The 16,136-nt window shown below is 40.6% G+C and overlaps 1 protein-coding gene across 1 annotated transcript in view; it reads right to left on the reverse strand.

Annotated features, from left to right (window-relative positions):
* Positions 1-16,136, reverse strand: part of cntn3b (contactin 3b) — a gene marked incomplete at both ends in the record, with an annotated part of 270,445 nt that overhangs the window by 87,740 nt on the left and 166,569 nt on the right. Inside the window, 2 exons of the mRNA XM_084315768.1 lie at positions 1,034-1,136; positions 6,538-6,741. Coding sequence (XP_084171894.1) covers positions 1,034-1,136; positions 6,538-6,741 — 307 coding nt within the window. The remainder of the gene's footprint in view (positions 1-1,033; positions 1,137-6,537; positions 6,742-16,136) is intronic.

Genomic DNA, 16,136 nt, shown 5'->3' on the forward strand with positions numbered 1-16,136 from the left:
ATGTAAAAATCTTTAAATATTGCTTTTTTGACTGCATTGAAATGTTATTTATCTGTTCCCTTATATGCTAAACTTAATACAACTTGTAAATGAGTTAATTCTTGTTATTTGTCCAACAGTATTGTGTCCCAATGCTAATTACATATGGTAATTAAACATTAAAACACCTGCGGCTTATAGTCCAGTGCGGCTTATATATGTACACATCATTCAATTTAGCTGCTGCGGCTTATAGTCAGGTGCGGCTTATAGTGTGAAAAGTACGGTACTTGTTTTTTGGAACTAATGTTCATTTTGAAATGATCAGTAAAGGAATTATTTCTCACTTGAGGTGTGATCAATTGTCAACTTTTCACAGAATGCTTAAATTCTTTCTTCCAGCAAGGCAGCAGGTAACCATGGTAACCACTCATCAAACATTCCATGCAGGGCAAAGATACACAGCACACTCAAACTTACAACAAATTTACCGGTTCTGCTTTTTTTCTCTCCAATGGTTATAAATCTGTAAAGACATCAAATGCCAAAACAAGCACGTACCTTTCATTCAGAATTGTCTGTCTTGTTTAAATCTGTACAGCAGTAGTTTATTTATATTTCAGAAGTACAATATTTAGACTAGGTCCAAATGGAATGGAAGTGAATGAGGAGCCTGAAACCCGGGAGGAACAGTGGGTTGACAGTGTAGTAGTAGTAGTAGTAGTAGTAGTAGTAGTAGTAGTAGTAGTAGTAGTAGTAGTAGTAGTAGTAGTAGTAGTAGTAGTAGTAGTAGTAGTAGTAGTCACTAGTTTACTGTAGATGACTTTAGATAAGAGTGCTGAAACTTGACAACTTCTATTAAAGTGAAATATCCCTTTAAACCAGCACTAATGCCAAAGCTTCCCGACACCCGAGTGTAACAGGTCTACGGTCTTAGCGTGTGTACAGATGGCTTCACCAACACCTAGAGCCACGTGCCCAAATCTACTCGTGTGTACAGATGGCTTCACCAACACCTAGAGCCACGTGCCCAAATCTACTCACGCAGACTTACTTTCCCAGAGCGAAGCATTCCAGTTTCACCACAGAGCCCTTCGCCGCTGGAACGGAGTCAGGAAAATTTACTTCTATTTTGGGTTCATATTCACCCATGGCTCCTTTTGAAAAGAAAAAGAAAAAAAAATAGCATTTTTGAATGGGTGATTGATGGCGTATGATTGGTTACGCCCCTGGCTGAAAGACAAAAGAGTGACACAGGGGGGCGCCGACCGGCAACACATAAGTCTTTGTGTGCCGTGGAACAAAAGTGAGATGAGAGCAGTTTGGCAAAGGAGAGAACGTCAGAGGTTTCAGGATTGAGAGTATATGCACCTGGGGAAAAGCCGGCTTAGTGGAGATTTATCACCCCTGGTGATGGAACTTTTGTTTTAGACTGTATTTCCTATTCACGTCACTGGAGCAGGACAAACACGCCCCTCTGAAGAGACAACAGTGTGCCCCTTACCTTTACAACCACACAATCTGGAAGGAATAACCCATTTGGGAGCTTTTATTATTATTTTTTATGTCAAGGGAGACATTTTAGATCTAACAAATTAACTCAAAATCTCTTCCCCCTGAAGGAATCTATCTTTTTCAATGTGTATATAATGTAAATATCTGTAGATGACATCATCTGCTATTAGATCTCAGATGAGGACAGTATTTAGTGGTGTGTGTTTTCAAGTTAGACTGGGAAGCCAGTTGTAATAGAGCTATGGGCTCCGAGGTTGTCGGTAGGTTGTTAACATAAACACTGATATAAGCACTGGTGGGGGGAGGTTTGGTCAGAGCTACGGGGAGAGTTTGACATTGATAGAAACGGACGTTTAGTGTGTTAACACTTTGGATGCCACGCCATGTTTTCCTTTTTACCCCCGTGATTCCCAAACCCACTCCAATGTTAACTTAATATCGCCTAATCTATGTTTTAAATTAATGTGTCTAATCTGCCCGTCGCTTATCAAAGACTCATTTTCCAGTCAACATTGTCAAGGCAGATTGTTTTTTTATCGCTTCATTTCCGTTTGATAGCATTTTGAAAATCACTCGTTTTCGCGGAAAAAACAACCATATGATGATAATCGTCTTTTACTGGAATATTCCAGAACGTTGTCATTTGTCGGCCTATTTATGAATCGTTTTCAAATAAACGCTAGATGATCGATAGTATATGTGTGCGCATGCACGCTTGTGCCGCGCGCTGATAATCGCTGCTCTTATTTCCTGATGGCTTTTACAGTCAAAACAGCTATATCACATAATAGTGGAAACGCTTATATCTCCGTGAAAACGAGTCTGATTATCCTAAGACTGATAACATAGATTCCTTACCTGAGGTCAGATGGTATCCAAATGGTTTATTCCAATTTCCGATCGCCATTCGAAAAAATCTATAATTGTATTGATCCACAGTGTGTACAGTAGAACACATATTTGCCGTGGCACCAAGGTTCCAGAATGAACTCTGGTAGACCCCGGTTACATCAGTGAGAAGTAAAATGTGGAGTCAGAAATCCGTTCTCCCATTCACTTTCATTGAATCCAATCCAAAAGTGTGATTTACCATCTGGGAGACGATAGGGGGCGCTTTTTTCACATCTGAGCGCCGGCGGTGCCTGGATATCCAACCGTAGGCTCGCTTGATGCAATATGATTTCAGATCGCAAATCAAAAATAAATAAAAAAAAAAACAGAGAAATCTCGTGATGGGCATTCAACGGTCGGGGGGTAAACCCGAGAAATCTCTGGCGTGGCATCCAAAGTGTTAAAGGTGACCAGCCGTTGCCATGGTAGCGTGTCACGTAGTAACGCGAAGAGGGGGCGGGCCCGTTGCTAGGGGGAGAACATTATGAGTTCCTTCCGGGGTAAGTTAGATTAAGACCAGACGAGCAGACGCGTTGATCAGAGACTTTGAAAGGATCCCTCCTCCCCTCGCGGGGAGGAAGGGAATATGCCACATCATCGCTAGCTTTGGCTAACAGGGGAGGTTTTGGGCTGACGACGAGGCCCAGAACCATTGGACTAATAGCATAAGAGATGGTGGAGAATAATGAATTTAGGTTTTCTTCAAAGACTGCTCTAGGACATTACAGAAATAACTGTTTTCCATCTGGTACAGACACTTTGTTTATGGAATAAACAACGTTTTTCCAAGAAAGGTACCACGTTTGCCAGTGTCGTTTCTTCCGACTACGGATGTACTAACAGGGTTGATACAGTGTGAGACAGCTAATGAGATATCCAAGTAAAACAAACACAACACAGATGGGGAGAGTCACAAAGGAGATGACGAGATGAGATTGGCTGATTACTGTAGGATCCAACACCCCCGACATGAAAATATATGATGAGAATTGAGGCGATGACATCTAAACCTTCCATTTTACCTTCCGTTTTCCCCCCGACACTGACATAATATAAATGATAAGAGGTTTGGTATCCTTGTAAACATATCTACTGTATATGTGTATTTCAAACGTTTCACTGCGTGTAAAAAATGTGTATGGCCAGTTACACGTGGGGCAGAGTGGTATGCTGGGTATTTACATGTAGCTTAGTCTACAGGCCCATGTCACCCCACCTGCACTACCTATAATGCCTTGATATTTGAATTGTTTAGCACAGTGAACTCAACAGCGCCGTTAGCTTTCGGTGTGCATGAATACATGTGTATGATTGAGCGAGTGTTTGTGTGTATGTATGTTTAACTCTCACTGTAATACACACACAGTACTATAATTGTGTATGGGTGTGTTGTATGTGATTATGTGTTATAACTTATATGTATTGTGTGTATATATATATATATATATATATATATATATATATATATATATATATATATATATATATATATATATATATGCAGATTATATATGTTAATAATTTACCATGTGTATATGTGTGTAGGTACATCCCTATGTATACCGTACATCTATTTAATATGTAATCAGATGTTTGTGTATAATATAATATGTTGCTATATATTTGTATCACTTCGATTCTACTAATGCTATTCCTTTACAGGGCCCTAATGCTATTCCTTTACAGGGCCCTAATGCTATTCCTTTACAGGGCCCTAATGCTATTCCTTTACAGCGCCCTAATATTATTCCTTTACAGGGCCCTAATGCTATTCCTTTACAGGGCCCTAATGTTATTCCTTTACAGGGCCCTAATGCTATTCCTTTACAGGGCCCTAATGCTATTCCTTTACAGGGCCCTAATGCTATTCCTTTACAGCGCACTAATGTTATTCCTTTACAGGGCCCTAATGCTATTCCTTCACAGGGCCCTAATGCTATTTCCCAGACGGGGTGGATAATCTACAGGAAAATCTCATTTATATTAAGGATCAACATCTAAAGACAATGCTTACACACAGGATAAACACAAAAGTGCCACCAAAGACGCATCGATGATCGAGTACAAGCGAATCCAAATGAAACGTTAAAAGCTGCGGTAGGCAACTTCGGAGAAAATTGGCAAGAGTGAGTTTACCTTCCCAGCAGAAATAGAGCATCTGCATCACTTCTCAAGCCCGTGCAGCACAACAAAGGTCTTCCATAGACTCCCAGAGGTGCCAGCAGCTTTAAGCTGAATTAAAAATAAATTACTAAAATAAATTCTCAGCCTCTGATGATCGGCAGGTGGTTTTGCACATTTGCACAAGGAACGCGATGGTGGTCTTAGTTTTCCGATGTGACCTTTCCGATGCGACCTCAGCCACATTTTTGTCTGTTATTGGTCTATCCACTCATCCTTGAATGCTCACTTTTCTGCGTCTACTCTCTTGTTTTTGAGCACGTCATTCTGTCATCTCTTTTCATGCTCCTGTTTTCGTTTCTCTATCTATTTCAATTCAGCGCACAGTAAACGACCACTTTGATTGGCTGAGTTGTGTGAAGTATTTGAAGATTGGTCTGGGGGCCTCGGCTCCGAGCCAACGCAGTTGAAGGTGGATAAGCTGTGCCTGTAAAAAAAAAACATCTCATTCTTCTTCATTTATCAATAATTTATTAGAAATGGTCCACGGTCCGCATAATCGCTAATTAGTGAAGCCTGTTATAGATTTAGATCTTTAAAAGAACAAAAATGTGAAGACGGTAGATTTCTCTCCTTCAGTACAGAAAATATTTATTGGACTACGTTACCGGCAACATGCTTTGGCCATTGCCTTTCATCAGCGCCATGTTTAACCCTTTCACTACCACACTGTATAAGGTTAACCCTTTCACTAACACACTACAAAGGGTTAACACTTTCACTACCACACTGTTAACCGTCTGTAGTGTGAATGAATGAATAGTTTATTTTCTGTCTTTGTTTACAGCTAGGGATGTCCGATATTATCGGCCTACCGATATTATCGGCCGATATCGGCATTAAAACGTGATATCGGAAAATATCGGTATCGGTTTTCAAAAAAATAAAAAATAAAAATAAAAATGTTTTACATTTCTATAACCTTTATTTACCCAGGCAAGCAAGTATAAGAACAAATTCTGATTTTATTTATTGTCAAAAGTATGCATAATGTTGTGTTAATTCCACAACAAGATATATGTAATGTTAATTACCTGAAATTATTCCATTTTTTGGGGGGGGAAACCCTGCATATATCGGTATCGGTTGATATTGGTATCGGAAATTAAGAGTTGGACAATATCGGTATATCGGTATCGGTAAAAAAGCCAATATCGAGCATCCCTATTTACAGACAAATCAAAAACACAAAAGGAATAGGCTGAACCACATGCTTATTTTTGCCTATCCTTTACAATTCTTAAAAACTAAATATATTTTAATATTAAAAGAAAATACTTAAAATATATATATAAGATATAATTTTTAGATTTTTTTTGGTGTTTTACTCAAAACTGTACTACTGAATTATTTAATTTTTTCAGGCTTTTTTAAATCTCCCCTGAGAAGTACACAACTTCAAACCGTCACTAAGGCTATTCCATAGTTTAACTCCCAAAATTGAAACACATCTAGCTTTTACATTAGTTCTTACTTTTTTTTTTTTTTTTTACATGTTTTAAGAATACATAACCCTCTTAAATTATACTTTCCTTCTCTTGGTTTAAAGAGACATTGAATACAAACTTTGACTCTTACTGTAGCACGAACAATTATTTCCAAGGTTTTTATGTACACCATATCTACAAATTTGAATGTGCAGGACTTTATGAATAATGGATTTGTTGATTCAAGGTAACTCGCTTTGTTTATTATTCCAATAGCTCTTTTCTGTAGTTTAATAATATGATCTATATTTGTTTTATAAACATTCCCCCAGACCTCAACAGAATTTGACATGTATGGCACAACAAGTATGGTAGTGAAATGTTAACCTTCTGTAGTGTGGTAGTGAACGGGTTAACCATTTTGTAATGTGGCAGTGAACGGGTTAAATAGTGAAATCTAAGAGAATAAACAAATCGGAAACATGTCATATGCTGTAAAATTTGCAGTTTGTGGCAGGTTCTTGAATTATTTTGGGCATTTTACCATCATTCCTGAGGACCAGAGGTGTGGGGGAGCTGAGGACCTTCCCTCTGCTGACGGTGTTGTTGACCACACAGGTGTAGTTGCCCACATCAGAAGGCTCCACCTTGGCGAAGTACAGACTCCCTGTCTCCTGGGACACAAACCGACGGCTGTCTTGTTGGACAAAGTACGGGTATTCATTGAAGATCCACGCAAACGTCAGTTCTGGAGAAGGATGGAGAGGAGAACGCAGAAGTAAATGTGGAGGCGGTCGTTGGCCTACAGTACATTCTGACCCGGGTAGGGTAGCCATTTACTTTCAAATTCCATCTAATTTAAAAAGATTCCATTTCCATTACTGATGATAAAACATCCATTTTCACTTACTTGTCAATAAATTCGATAGTACCGGTACAACCTTTTCATGCCAAAGGTTCAATATCTGAAAGAAAATCCATTTTCTGAATTCACTGAACTGAAAATGAATTGATCTGATTCAATCCCAATTCTAAGCAAGACCAATTCCACATCAGATAAGATGTTTATTGTGTGTTGGTAAGGAATCTTTTGTTTGTGTTGGAACACGCTATACATCTTTAAAAGACAGCTTAAAACCTATCTCTTTGCTCAGGCATTTCACTGATAGATATCTGCTACCACCTAGTGGCAAGAGGAAACATCAGGGATATCCTGACACAACTTGTATTTACCTGCACTATTCTTACCCTGCCTACTCTTATACACTGCCTATCAAATTCATGTGTCGGTTATTGCACTTTTTACTTCTTACTGATGACTATTTTTAAACTGAATCATTTTAAACTATTTTTATTATTTGCTAGGTCCAAATGTGAAACACTGTGATTATTTGTTCATGCAATAGGTCCCACTATTTAGTATGGGTTCGAGTCGCTGTGATCTAGTATCACTAAAGTTACAGTGTGGGTTCGAGTCCCTGTGATCTAGTATCACTAAAGTTACAGTGTGGGCTCGAGTCCCTGTGATCTAGTATCACTAAAGTTACAGTGTGGGTTCGAGTCCCTGTGATCTAGTATCACTAAAGTTACAGTGTGGGTTCGAGTCCCTGTGATCTAGTATCACTAAAGTTACAGTGTGGGTTCGAGTCCCTGTGATCTAGTATCACTAAAGTTACAGTGTGGGTTCGTGTCCCTGTGATCTAATATCACTAAAGTTACAGCAATATGTACTGTGAAGTATGTTGGGAATTACAGGAGTATTACTGAATAGAGAGCCTATTAGGATGCTAGATCCTAATGTGAAACACTGTGATTTGCCATATCTTGCTATGCTCGCTCATGCCTGTATTTTTTATGTCCGTTCTATTTTATAATTTTTTTACTATTTTTAAACTGAATCATTTTAAACTATTTTTACTATTTGTGTTACTGAAAACTGTAAGCGGAGAGCCTATTGGGATGCTACATCCTAATGTGAAACACTGTGATTCTACCTGTCTATCTTTTTATGCTCGCTTATGCCTGTATTTTTTACTGTTGTGAAGCACTTTGAACTGCAACCTCTGTATGAAAAGTGCTATACAAATAAAGTTATTATTATTATTATTATTATTATACTGTGTTAAAAAAAATACAGAAAAAATAAATGTTACAGCATAAACAGACATACAGGCAAGACATCAGAGAGACAATGTAATTAACCGCTTCCCCTTCCTTCCCTTCCAACCAATCTTATTTATTTCTATGTGGCATAGTCCCATAAGTCCAAGGTTATTTCATATTGCACGTAGACACGTATTCCGTGTATATTGCACTGTCCCGTGTGGTTGCAACCATATTTCTACCCTACTTGTTAAGTAGACTTATTGTGGCACAAATTCGTTTTGGAATCTTTTCAGTTTCCACTTGGGGGATCTGAAGCGCTTATGTGAGGGTAGCAGCTCGTATTCTGTGTGTACAGATGGAGCAGACAGATCTGTCGACCATTCTACCGTCTGCAATATGCGGCGCCTACATTTTGGAAACAGTACGGCCCAGGACAGGAAGGCCATACAGAGAGTGGTGCGCTCAGCAGAGCGTACTACGGGTATTGCACTACCACCCCTGCAGGACTTATATAACAGGCGGTGCAAATCCAGAGCCTGCAGAATAATGAAAGACCCCCACCACCCCAACAGCCTGTTCAAGCTGCTGCGGTTAGGCAAGCGCCTACGCACATATGCAGCAAGAACAAAGAGACTAAGGCTCAGCTTCTTCCCCCAGGCCATCAGAACATTGAACACTGATCTCTCCACACACAAGTACACATGAGCACACACATACACACACACAACACACGTTCTGCATTCGCTCACACACAAACGGTCACTTTAAACACAATGGAAAGGACACAAGGAACGAGGAAAAAAGGTAACTTTAAGGAAAGAACTGTTGTGGTTCTTGTATAGGATAGTTTAGAAATAGCAAGTATAGCATAAGGATATAGAGCAGGGGTTCCCAAACTTTTTCAGCTCGAGACCCAAAAGAGAAATTTGGTGTTTCCCCGGGACCCAAACTTACAAAAATACATCATGAATTGCCATAACATACATTTATAAACTACTGATAAAGAACACAACAAACCATGAATTTCAAATGAATATGAAATGTATTTATTTAATTATAAAAGTACATCACAGCAATAATCAGAGTGTAATGTTAAGTTGCTCACCACCTCATAACATATGTACATACAATTTTGTAACACTTTTAAATGAACAAACATGTTCTACTCTCCTTTCTATTTCTCACCCCTTTTTCAACTCTCCATTTCTTACCCCCTCCCTCAGTCCCTCAACCTTAAACATTGAGCAACATTCTGATTAATTTGTACTGACTTATTTAGAAATTCTACTGACCTGACATCATGCTAGAAGGGGTATAATATTTCATCTATGGCACAATGAAGTCTAATGAGGTATGTGGCTGGTTGAAGTTTTCAACCAGCAGATCTATTCTGGGCTTGGTTTTTGAAAGTGATATTCTGAGGTCATGCTGAGCATTTAGTCTGTTTCTGTATTTGTTTTTCAGGTATGCTAGAGTAGAAAACCCAGATTCACATAAGTATGTGGTGCCAAACTGAATCAACACATCTACAGCTTTTTTATAAAAATAAATAAATAAAAACTAATTTGAATGTTTTTCTTTTTTTTATTTGCGACCCAATAAAAACGGGCCTGCGACCCATTTTGGGTCGCGACCCAGAGTTTGGGAAACGCTGATATAGAGTAACAACTGTATGTTGTATAGTAGTGTACATAGGACCCAGTGCCTTAATTCGTAGCTAACATTGTATTGCATTATCTCTTTGCATAGGACTTTAACATGTCTATTTTATCATGTCTATTTTACCATGTCTATTTTATTATCTTCTACTTCTTTTATTTACTATTGTATTATTGCACAATCAAAGCGGGCATGGCCACCCGCATTTCACTGTATGCCTTAGTATGTATGTGACAAATAAACCTCTTGAATCTTGAAACTTAAATATACCATACATTTAAATATATGAATTGAAAATGGAGGAGGGGAGAAACTGCCCAGTTAAGTTGCTCTGTTCTCAGCTTGTCATCATGAATTTACAAGCCAATATTCTGAAAGCCCAGACTTTGTTTGTAACTTGCGAAGCATTAATTAATGAATGGATCGATTATAATTAGAGCAGCGGAGTAGACTGGCTTCATCCTGTCATTTGCGGAGATAACCATTTATAGGCAGTTTGTGTTATTATGAGTCTTAATAAAATCATGGAAACATAATTGTTTGTCCCTGTACTTTTCTTCAGCAGCAGACTATTATGAGCAAACGGAATTCATTAGATTGGACATCTGATTCATTATATCAAGCGGAGAACGGAGCAATTTACAACCCTCGGCACTACAGATGAATGAAGTTTGGAGACCTATTTCAGAACGCACTGCCTGCTATTTGAGTAACAGAACAAACAATGAGGAAGGGAAAGAGAGGGGATTTTAGAGGGGATCCATTGATCATATTGATTAGGCTAACTAAAGTACAGGAAATTTGCCCAGAAGAAAGTTGGTGTGTGTGTGTTTCCCGACATTAACATTATTCTCCGCTTGTCATCATGGCTTTACAAGCGCCAACATGTTAACCCGTGTTACCAAGTAAACAAATCACGGAGATGGCCATTTAGCCCGCAGCATCCGAGTGCTACTATCGTTAGCTCTCAGAATGGTAGCCAGAAGCCCACAGCATCATAGTACTACTAACGTTAGCTCTCAGAATGGTAGCCAGTTAGCCTGCAGCACCGTAGTACTAGTAACGTTAGTATTGTGTATTCAAAAACGCACCGGACTGCGACGTAATGTTTTACCGTTTATTTGCTTGCTCCACCAGTGCACAACAACACACACTCTCGTTACCACAATGCTTTACGGTATTTTCACAGCACTGTCGCAACATTACCGTAAAGCGTGAACACCTTGTGATCCACATACACAACAGTTAGCTCTCAGAGAATAGCCAGTTAGCCCGCAGCACCAGGCAGCAACGGTAAGCGTGTCTCATTAATTTCCACCACTGAAGCGGGGTTCCCCTCCTGCAGTGGCGGCCGGTGTGAACTACATTTGGGTGGGGGGGGGGGGGGGGGGGGGGGGGGGGGGGGTGAAGGGGGGGCAAGCGGACAACTGACCAAGCGAATACTGACTCATAACGTTACCCCGTTTCCAACGTTAAGTCGAGTTCATTCATATTACACTAGTACACTGTATGATCAATCCAATAATGAACACATATATATATCTTGTCATTTTAAACAAGTTACCATTCATTCATTCATCCATTATGCGTCACCTGCGGCGAAATTAAAATGTTATAGTTCAACAACAACACACTGTGTTGAGAGAGCGAGAGAGAGAGAGCGAGAGAGAAGAGAGAGAGCGAGAGAGAGCGAGAGAGAGCGAGAGAGAGCGAGAGAGAGCGAGAGAGAGCGAGAGAGAGAGAGAGAGAGAGAGAGAGAGAGAGAGAGAGACCGCATTAACTCACTTTGTTTAGTTTGAAACATGGTCCAGAAGGGCTTGATAAAGTGTATATGTCCACTGTCCCACAGTCCCAGACTGTTGATGTATATCCACTGTCCAGACTGCATCCAGCTAGCCAAATAACTTCTTGTTAGCCAGGTTAGGCACCACAACACAAGTACTGTGATGAGCTGTGTCTTTGCCCATTTCCGCATCGAACAGCCTGCAAACTACCTGGCGTTCTATCGCCCTGCTCTAAGACAAACTCTAACCTTAACCAACTTTGAAAGAGTGCCTAAGCTTAACCGTCGAAAGAACTTGCCGTCATGCTCTAAGACAAACTCTAACCTTAACCAACTTCGAAGAGTAACTAAGCCTAACCAGTGTAGAAACTGGCGTCGGCCAATCAGAGAGCGTCTCCGAGAAATGCGGCTACGGAAAGTATAGACGCTGCTTGCTTAGATGATATAGATCGCTTGAAACGCGCCCGGCTCCATCATATTACATCATATTTCAACGCACAGTGCGTTACGTGCGTTGACCTATTTGATTGGCTGCGAGGATACAGCGATGAAACCAGTGCACGCCCTGCTGTGCGCGATATGTCTCGCCCCGGCCTGAGAGGTAGTACTAGTGACTTCCTGTGAATGAAAAATTATTATTTATATTTGATATATTAACGTTATATTGTGCATTGGAAACACAAACATACTTAAATGAGTAAATGTTATTCATTTTAAACATGTTTATTAAATTTCTAGGGCTCTAAAAAATTTAAATTAAAAAATTTCTTCTTCTCTCTCTTTAACCAGGGAGGGCGGCGCTCTAGCGGCCACTATCGGCCGGCCGCCACTGGCCTCCTGCGTGTAGACAACCAGCTCTGCGGCTCGGTCCACTAGTGAGGACTGGTCTCGCCCTCTGCTGGCGCGTGTGTGCACTACAACCAACCAACCACTGTTAAAACTCTGTTTCAGTGTAATATAAACTGAAACGCATCTGTGATTTTGACGGTATTGATTTTCAATACCGTCGGGATTTCTAAATACCCTGGTATGCCGTAATACCGTCATACCGCCCAAGCCTAACGGACAGCTGAACGAACGCTGTTAACGTTAATAGCTCAACTGGTTAGTGCAACCGACTCATCCATAGTTTTACTTTACAGACAGTTAGCTAACGTTACAATGTGGCGGAATATTGTGAAAAGACCGGGTGAACCAAACCATGAACAAACAAAAAAGAGAATGAGACCGAGACCGACTATTTGTGGATGTGCGAGTAAGTATTAAACAAACTAACATGTATTATCTAAAGTGTATTATTAAACTAATATTACAGTGTTTGTTAGCTAGCTAGCCACATTCATTTAACATTAAGAAGCATAAGGGCTCGAGACTAACACAGTCCTGGCCACCCTCTCAGTCACTCGCAAATATATGCTGCACATTATCACTGCATGGTCTCTGAGTAGCTTTCAGCACCATGGACAGCTGCCCCAGATGCCTGCCTGCCTCTCTCTCTCTCTCTCTCTCTCTCTCTCTATCTCTCTCTCTCTCTCTCTCTCTCTCTCTCTCTCTCTGTCTCTCTCTCTCTCTCTCTCTCTCTCTCTCTCTCTCTCTCTCTCTCTCTCTCTCTCTCTCTCTCTCTCTCTTCTCTCTCTCTCTCTCTCTCTCTCTCTCACACACACACACACACTGAATAGAGGACTAGACATCAAAGCAAATATTGGTAACAATATATCACAGTGCTAATCAATTTAATTAATTAAGTTTGTACTTAGTTTTGTAATTACATACTCATTGTTACACAGTGTACTTACCGCATTACACTTCCTTAACATTAACATTAACCCTAACTATATTCCTAATCCTAACCCTGACCTTATTCCTAGGTATTGAGTCAATTCAATGCAGTAAGTACATTGCAACAATGACTAAGTACAATACTTGTTATACTGTCATTACACAAATAGCTACACAGGAACAGAGAATGTAAAGTGTGACTGTCTGGGTGGGTGGGATGTTCGGTGGGGACAGATGTTATTGGATTAGATGTTATTTTATCACACACCACACTACTGACACTCTTTGTGTGGGGATTTTTGGCTGGTGAAAATGCTGAGTGGCTAGTGACTTTGGAAAACCACTAGCCACAGTGGCTAGTGAGCCAAAAAGTTAATGTCAAGCCCTGCTCGCCACTCTGGTAGAACAGTACTGGATAACACTCTGGATGGTAGAACAGTAGATGATGCAGTACTGGAGAACACTCTGGATGGTAGAACAGTAGATGATGCAGTACTGGAGAACACTCTGGATTGTAGAACAGTAGATGATGCAGTACTGGAGAACACTCTGGATGGTGGAACAGTAAAACAGCTTGAGGCTGCTGCAGCTGGCACCGTAGGACCTGAGCCCACGTCGAAAGCACATACGCTGTTGCACTTTCAGATATTCAGTCAGCCTACGAATGGAGACCGACAAAACCCGACAAGCATGTTAGCACATCATGTCATACTTTTCCTCCTTTCAGCTCAGTTTCTTGCTGAGGGAAGGAGACCAAGACAGGGTGAACTGAACAGCTATTGGCGCAAAATAAAGAGTGAAGCGAAGCTAAGGGAGCGAAACAAAATGGATTACAGCCTCACTGGCCTCTCCTGACACATGGCCTATCTGCTGCCTGAGTGACAGGGTGCATGGAAGGGGTGAGGGATAGATGTAACACATATTATAACCGACAGGGCATACAGACCCTCAACTGCACCTTTGTTTATCTTCCTCATATTTTTATATTCAGATTTACCAGGCCGAGATACATTTCACGTCATGAATAGATAAATACAGTCCATATTAAGTAATGTTGCGTTTCTTTTTCAAATGTAGCCAAGAGTAAAGACCATAACCCTATCAAAACAGCAGTCAAAGTGTATATATTCAGCACTACATTGGCTTACCAATGATTTTAAATGTTATTAGCTTATAAACATCGGAAACCGGATGATTTATACGCGAGGAAATTACCCTGTCATGGTCGTTGTAGTCCTAAGAAAGAGGAGAGGGCTTTGGACGTCAGGGCTTTGGACGTCGGAATTTCATAAAACTACACTACCCAGCTCACACCAGCCACAGTCAAAGAAAAATGGCGCAGCTATGGACATTATACAAAAGTAACTGTACTCACAGTAGATTCAATTTAGTCTTTGCTGCCCTGTAACAGGTTCCTGGTGGTACTTAACTGTGCCATTGGACATAGGAGCTTTGGCCCGATCCATAGATGTATGACTTGGCCATGATAAGCTTGGCCATTTATAGGCCTGCTATTCTATATTCTATATTCATATTTCAAATAGCATGTGTCCGGATTGCAAAATTCAGTACTGTATCTACAAAACTTTCAAAATCGTTCACGTCTGGTCAATGTTAGCATGGTGTTATTCACATAAAAAATTATATTATTTTTTTATTATTTTTATTTTATCATTTATATTCTCCTTTGGTTCATTACAATTTACTCAAGCATAGTAACAGACACACTATTTCTGACACTGGGAATACATTCCCTGAGGCCCATAGATGTCCCTAGATACTGTACCAATAACATGCAAATGGTTCTTGTATAAGTGGAGCAATATTCCATTTACTTGGGTATGTACTATTAGGCAGATTTTTAAATATGGCTAGGGCTTAAGTGGTTACACTGTTTATTTGTCCTCATATTTTTATATTAAGATTACATTTATTGCCTATATTTATGTCTTTCTTCCTTTACCCTGCCAATTCCTGTACCTCCCCTCCCCCCTCCCTGCATTTCCCCAAGGGTATCAATAAAGGAATATCTTATCTTATCTTGGATGGATGGATGAATGGATAGATGGGTGGATGGATGGATGGAGGGAGGGATGGATGGTTGGATGGGTGGATGGATGGGTGGAGACTAGAGATGGATGGATGGATGGATAGATAGTGGGGATGGGGGAGGGGTTATGGGGGGCATCCTCCAGGCCTGACTCATGCATGCCACGCTCCCTCTCGGGCAACGTCTCTAACCGTGGGACACAACAGAGAGGCCTGCCATGATGCATTAGGGTGTCATCTTAAGACGAGTCCACTGCGCAGATTCACAGGAGCGAGAGGGGAGAGGGGGGGGGGGGGGGGGGCTCTCTGTCGGCTACAACTTTGGAGCCGAGGTGAGGGGTGCAGTGTTCCAAGGTGTCAATGGGATGACTGTCGCTCATAGCCTGTCGCCCCTGGGGGGGGTTGGGATGCGAACGTGCCTTGCATCCTTTGGCTGCAGGATCGGGGCCCTGCACGGGGAGCAACGCGGCGGAAGCTAATTGTTTGTGATTAAGATAGCGGGAATGGGACATCCCTGACGGCATGAGCTATGTGGCCACAATGAGCAGTGAGAGCGTTTGTCAAGCAAATAGAAAAGTTGAAAAAGAGTCAATGGAAAAGTGGAAATATAATGTAACAACTAGGGATACTACCGATGTTACACTGCCGATACATATACATAATACTTAACTTTAAGTATTGTCTGATACCGAGTAGATTAGATTAGATTAAATTAGATTAAAATGTATTGTCATTATACAGCACAAGTACAGTACAACGAAAATCAT

Source organism: Notolepis coatsorum (genome assembly GCF_963971535.1).
Source record: "Notolepis coatsorum genome assembly, chromosome: 6".
NCBI lineage: Eukaryota > Metazoa > Chordata > Actinopteri > Aulopiformes > Paralepididae > Notolepis > Notolepis coatsorum.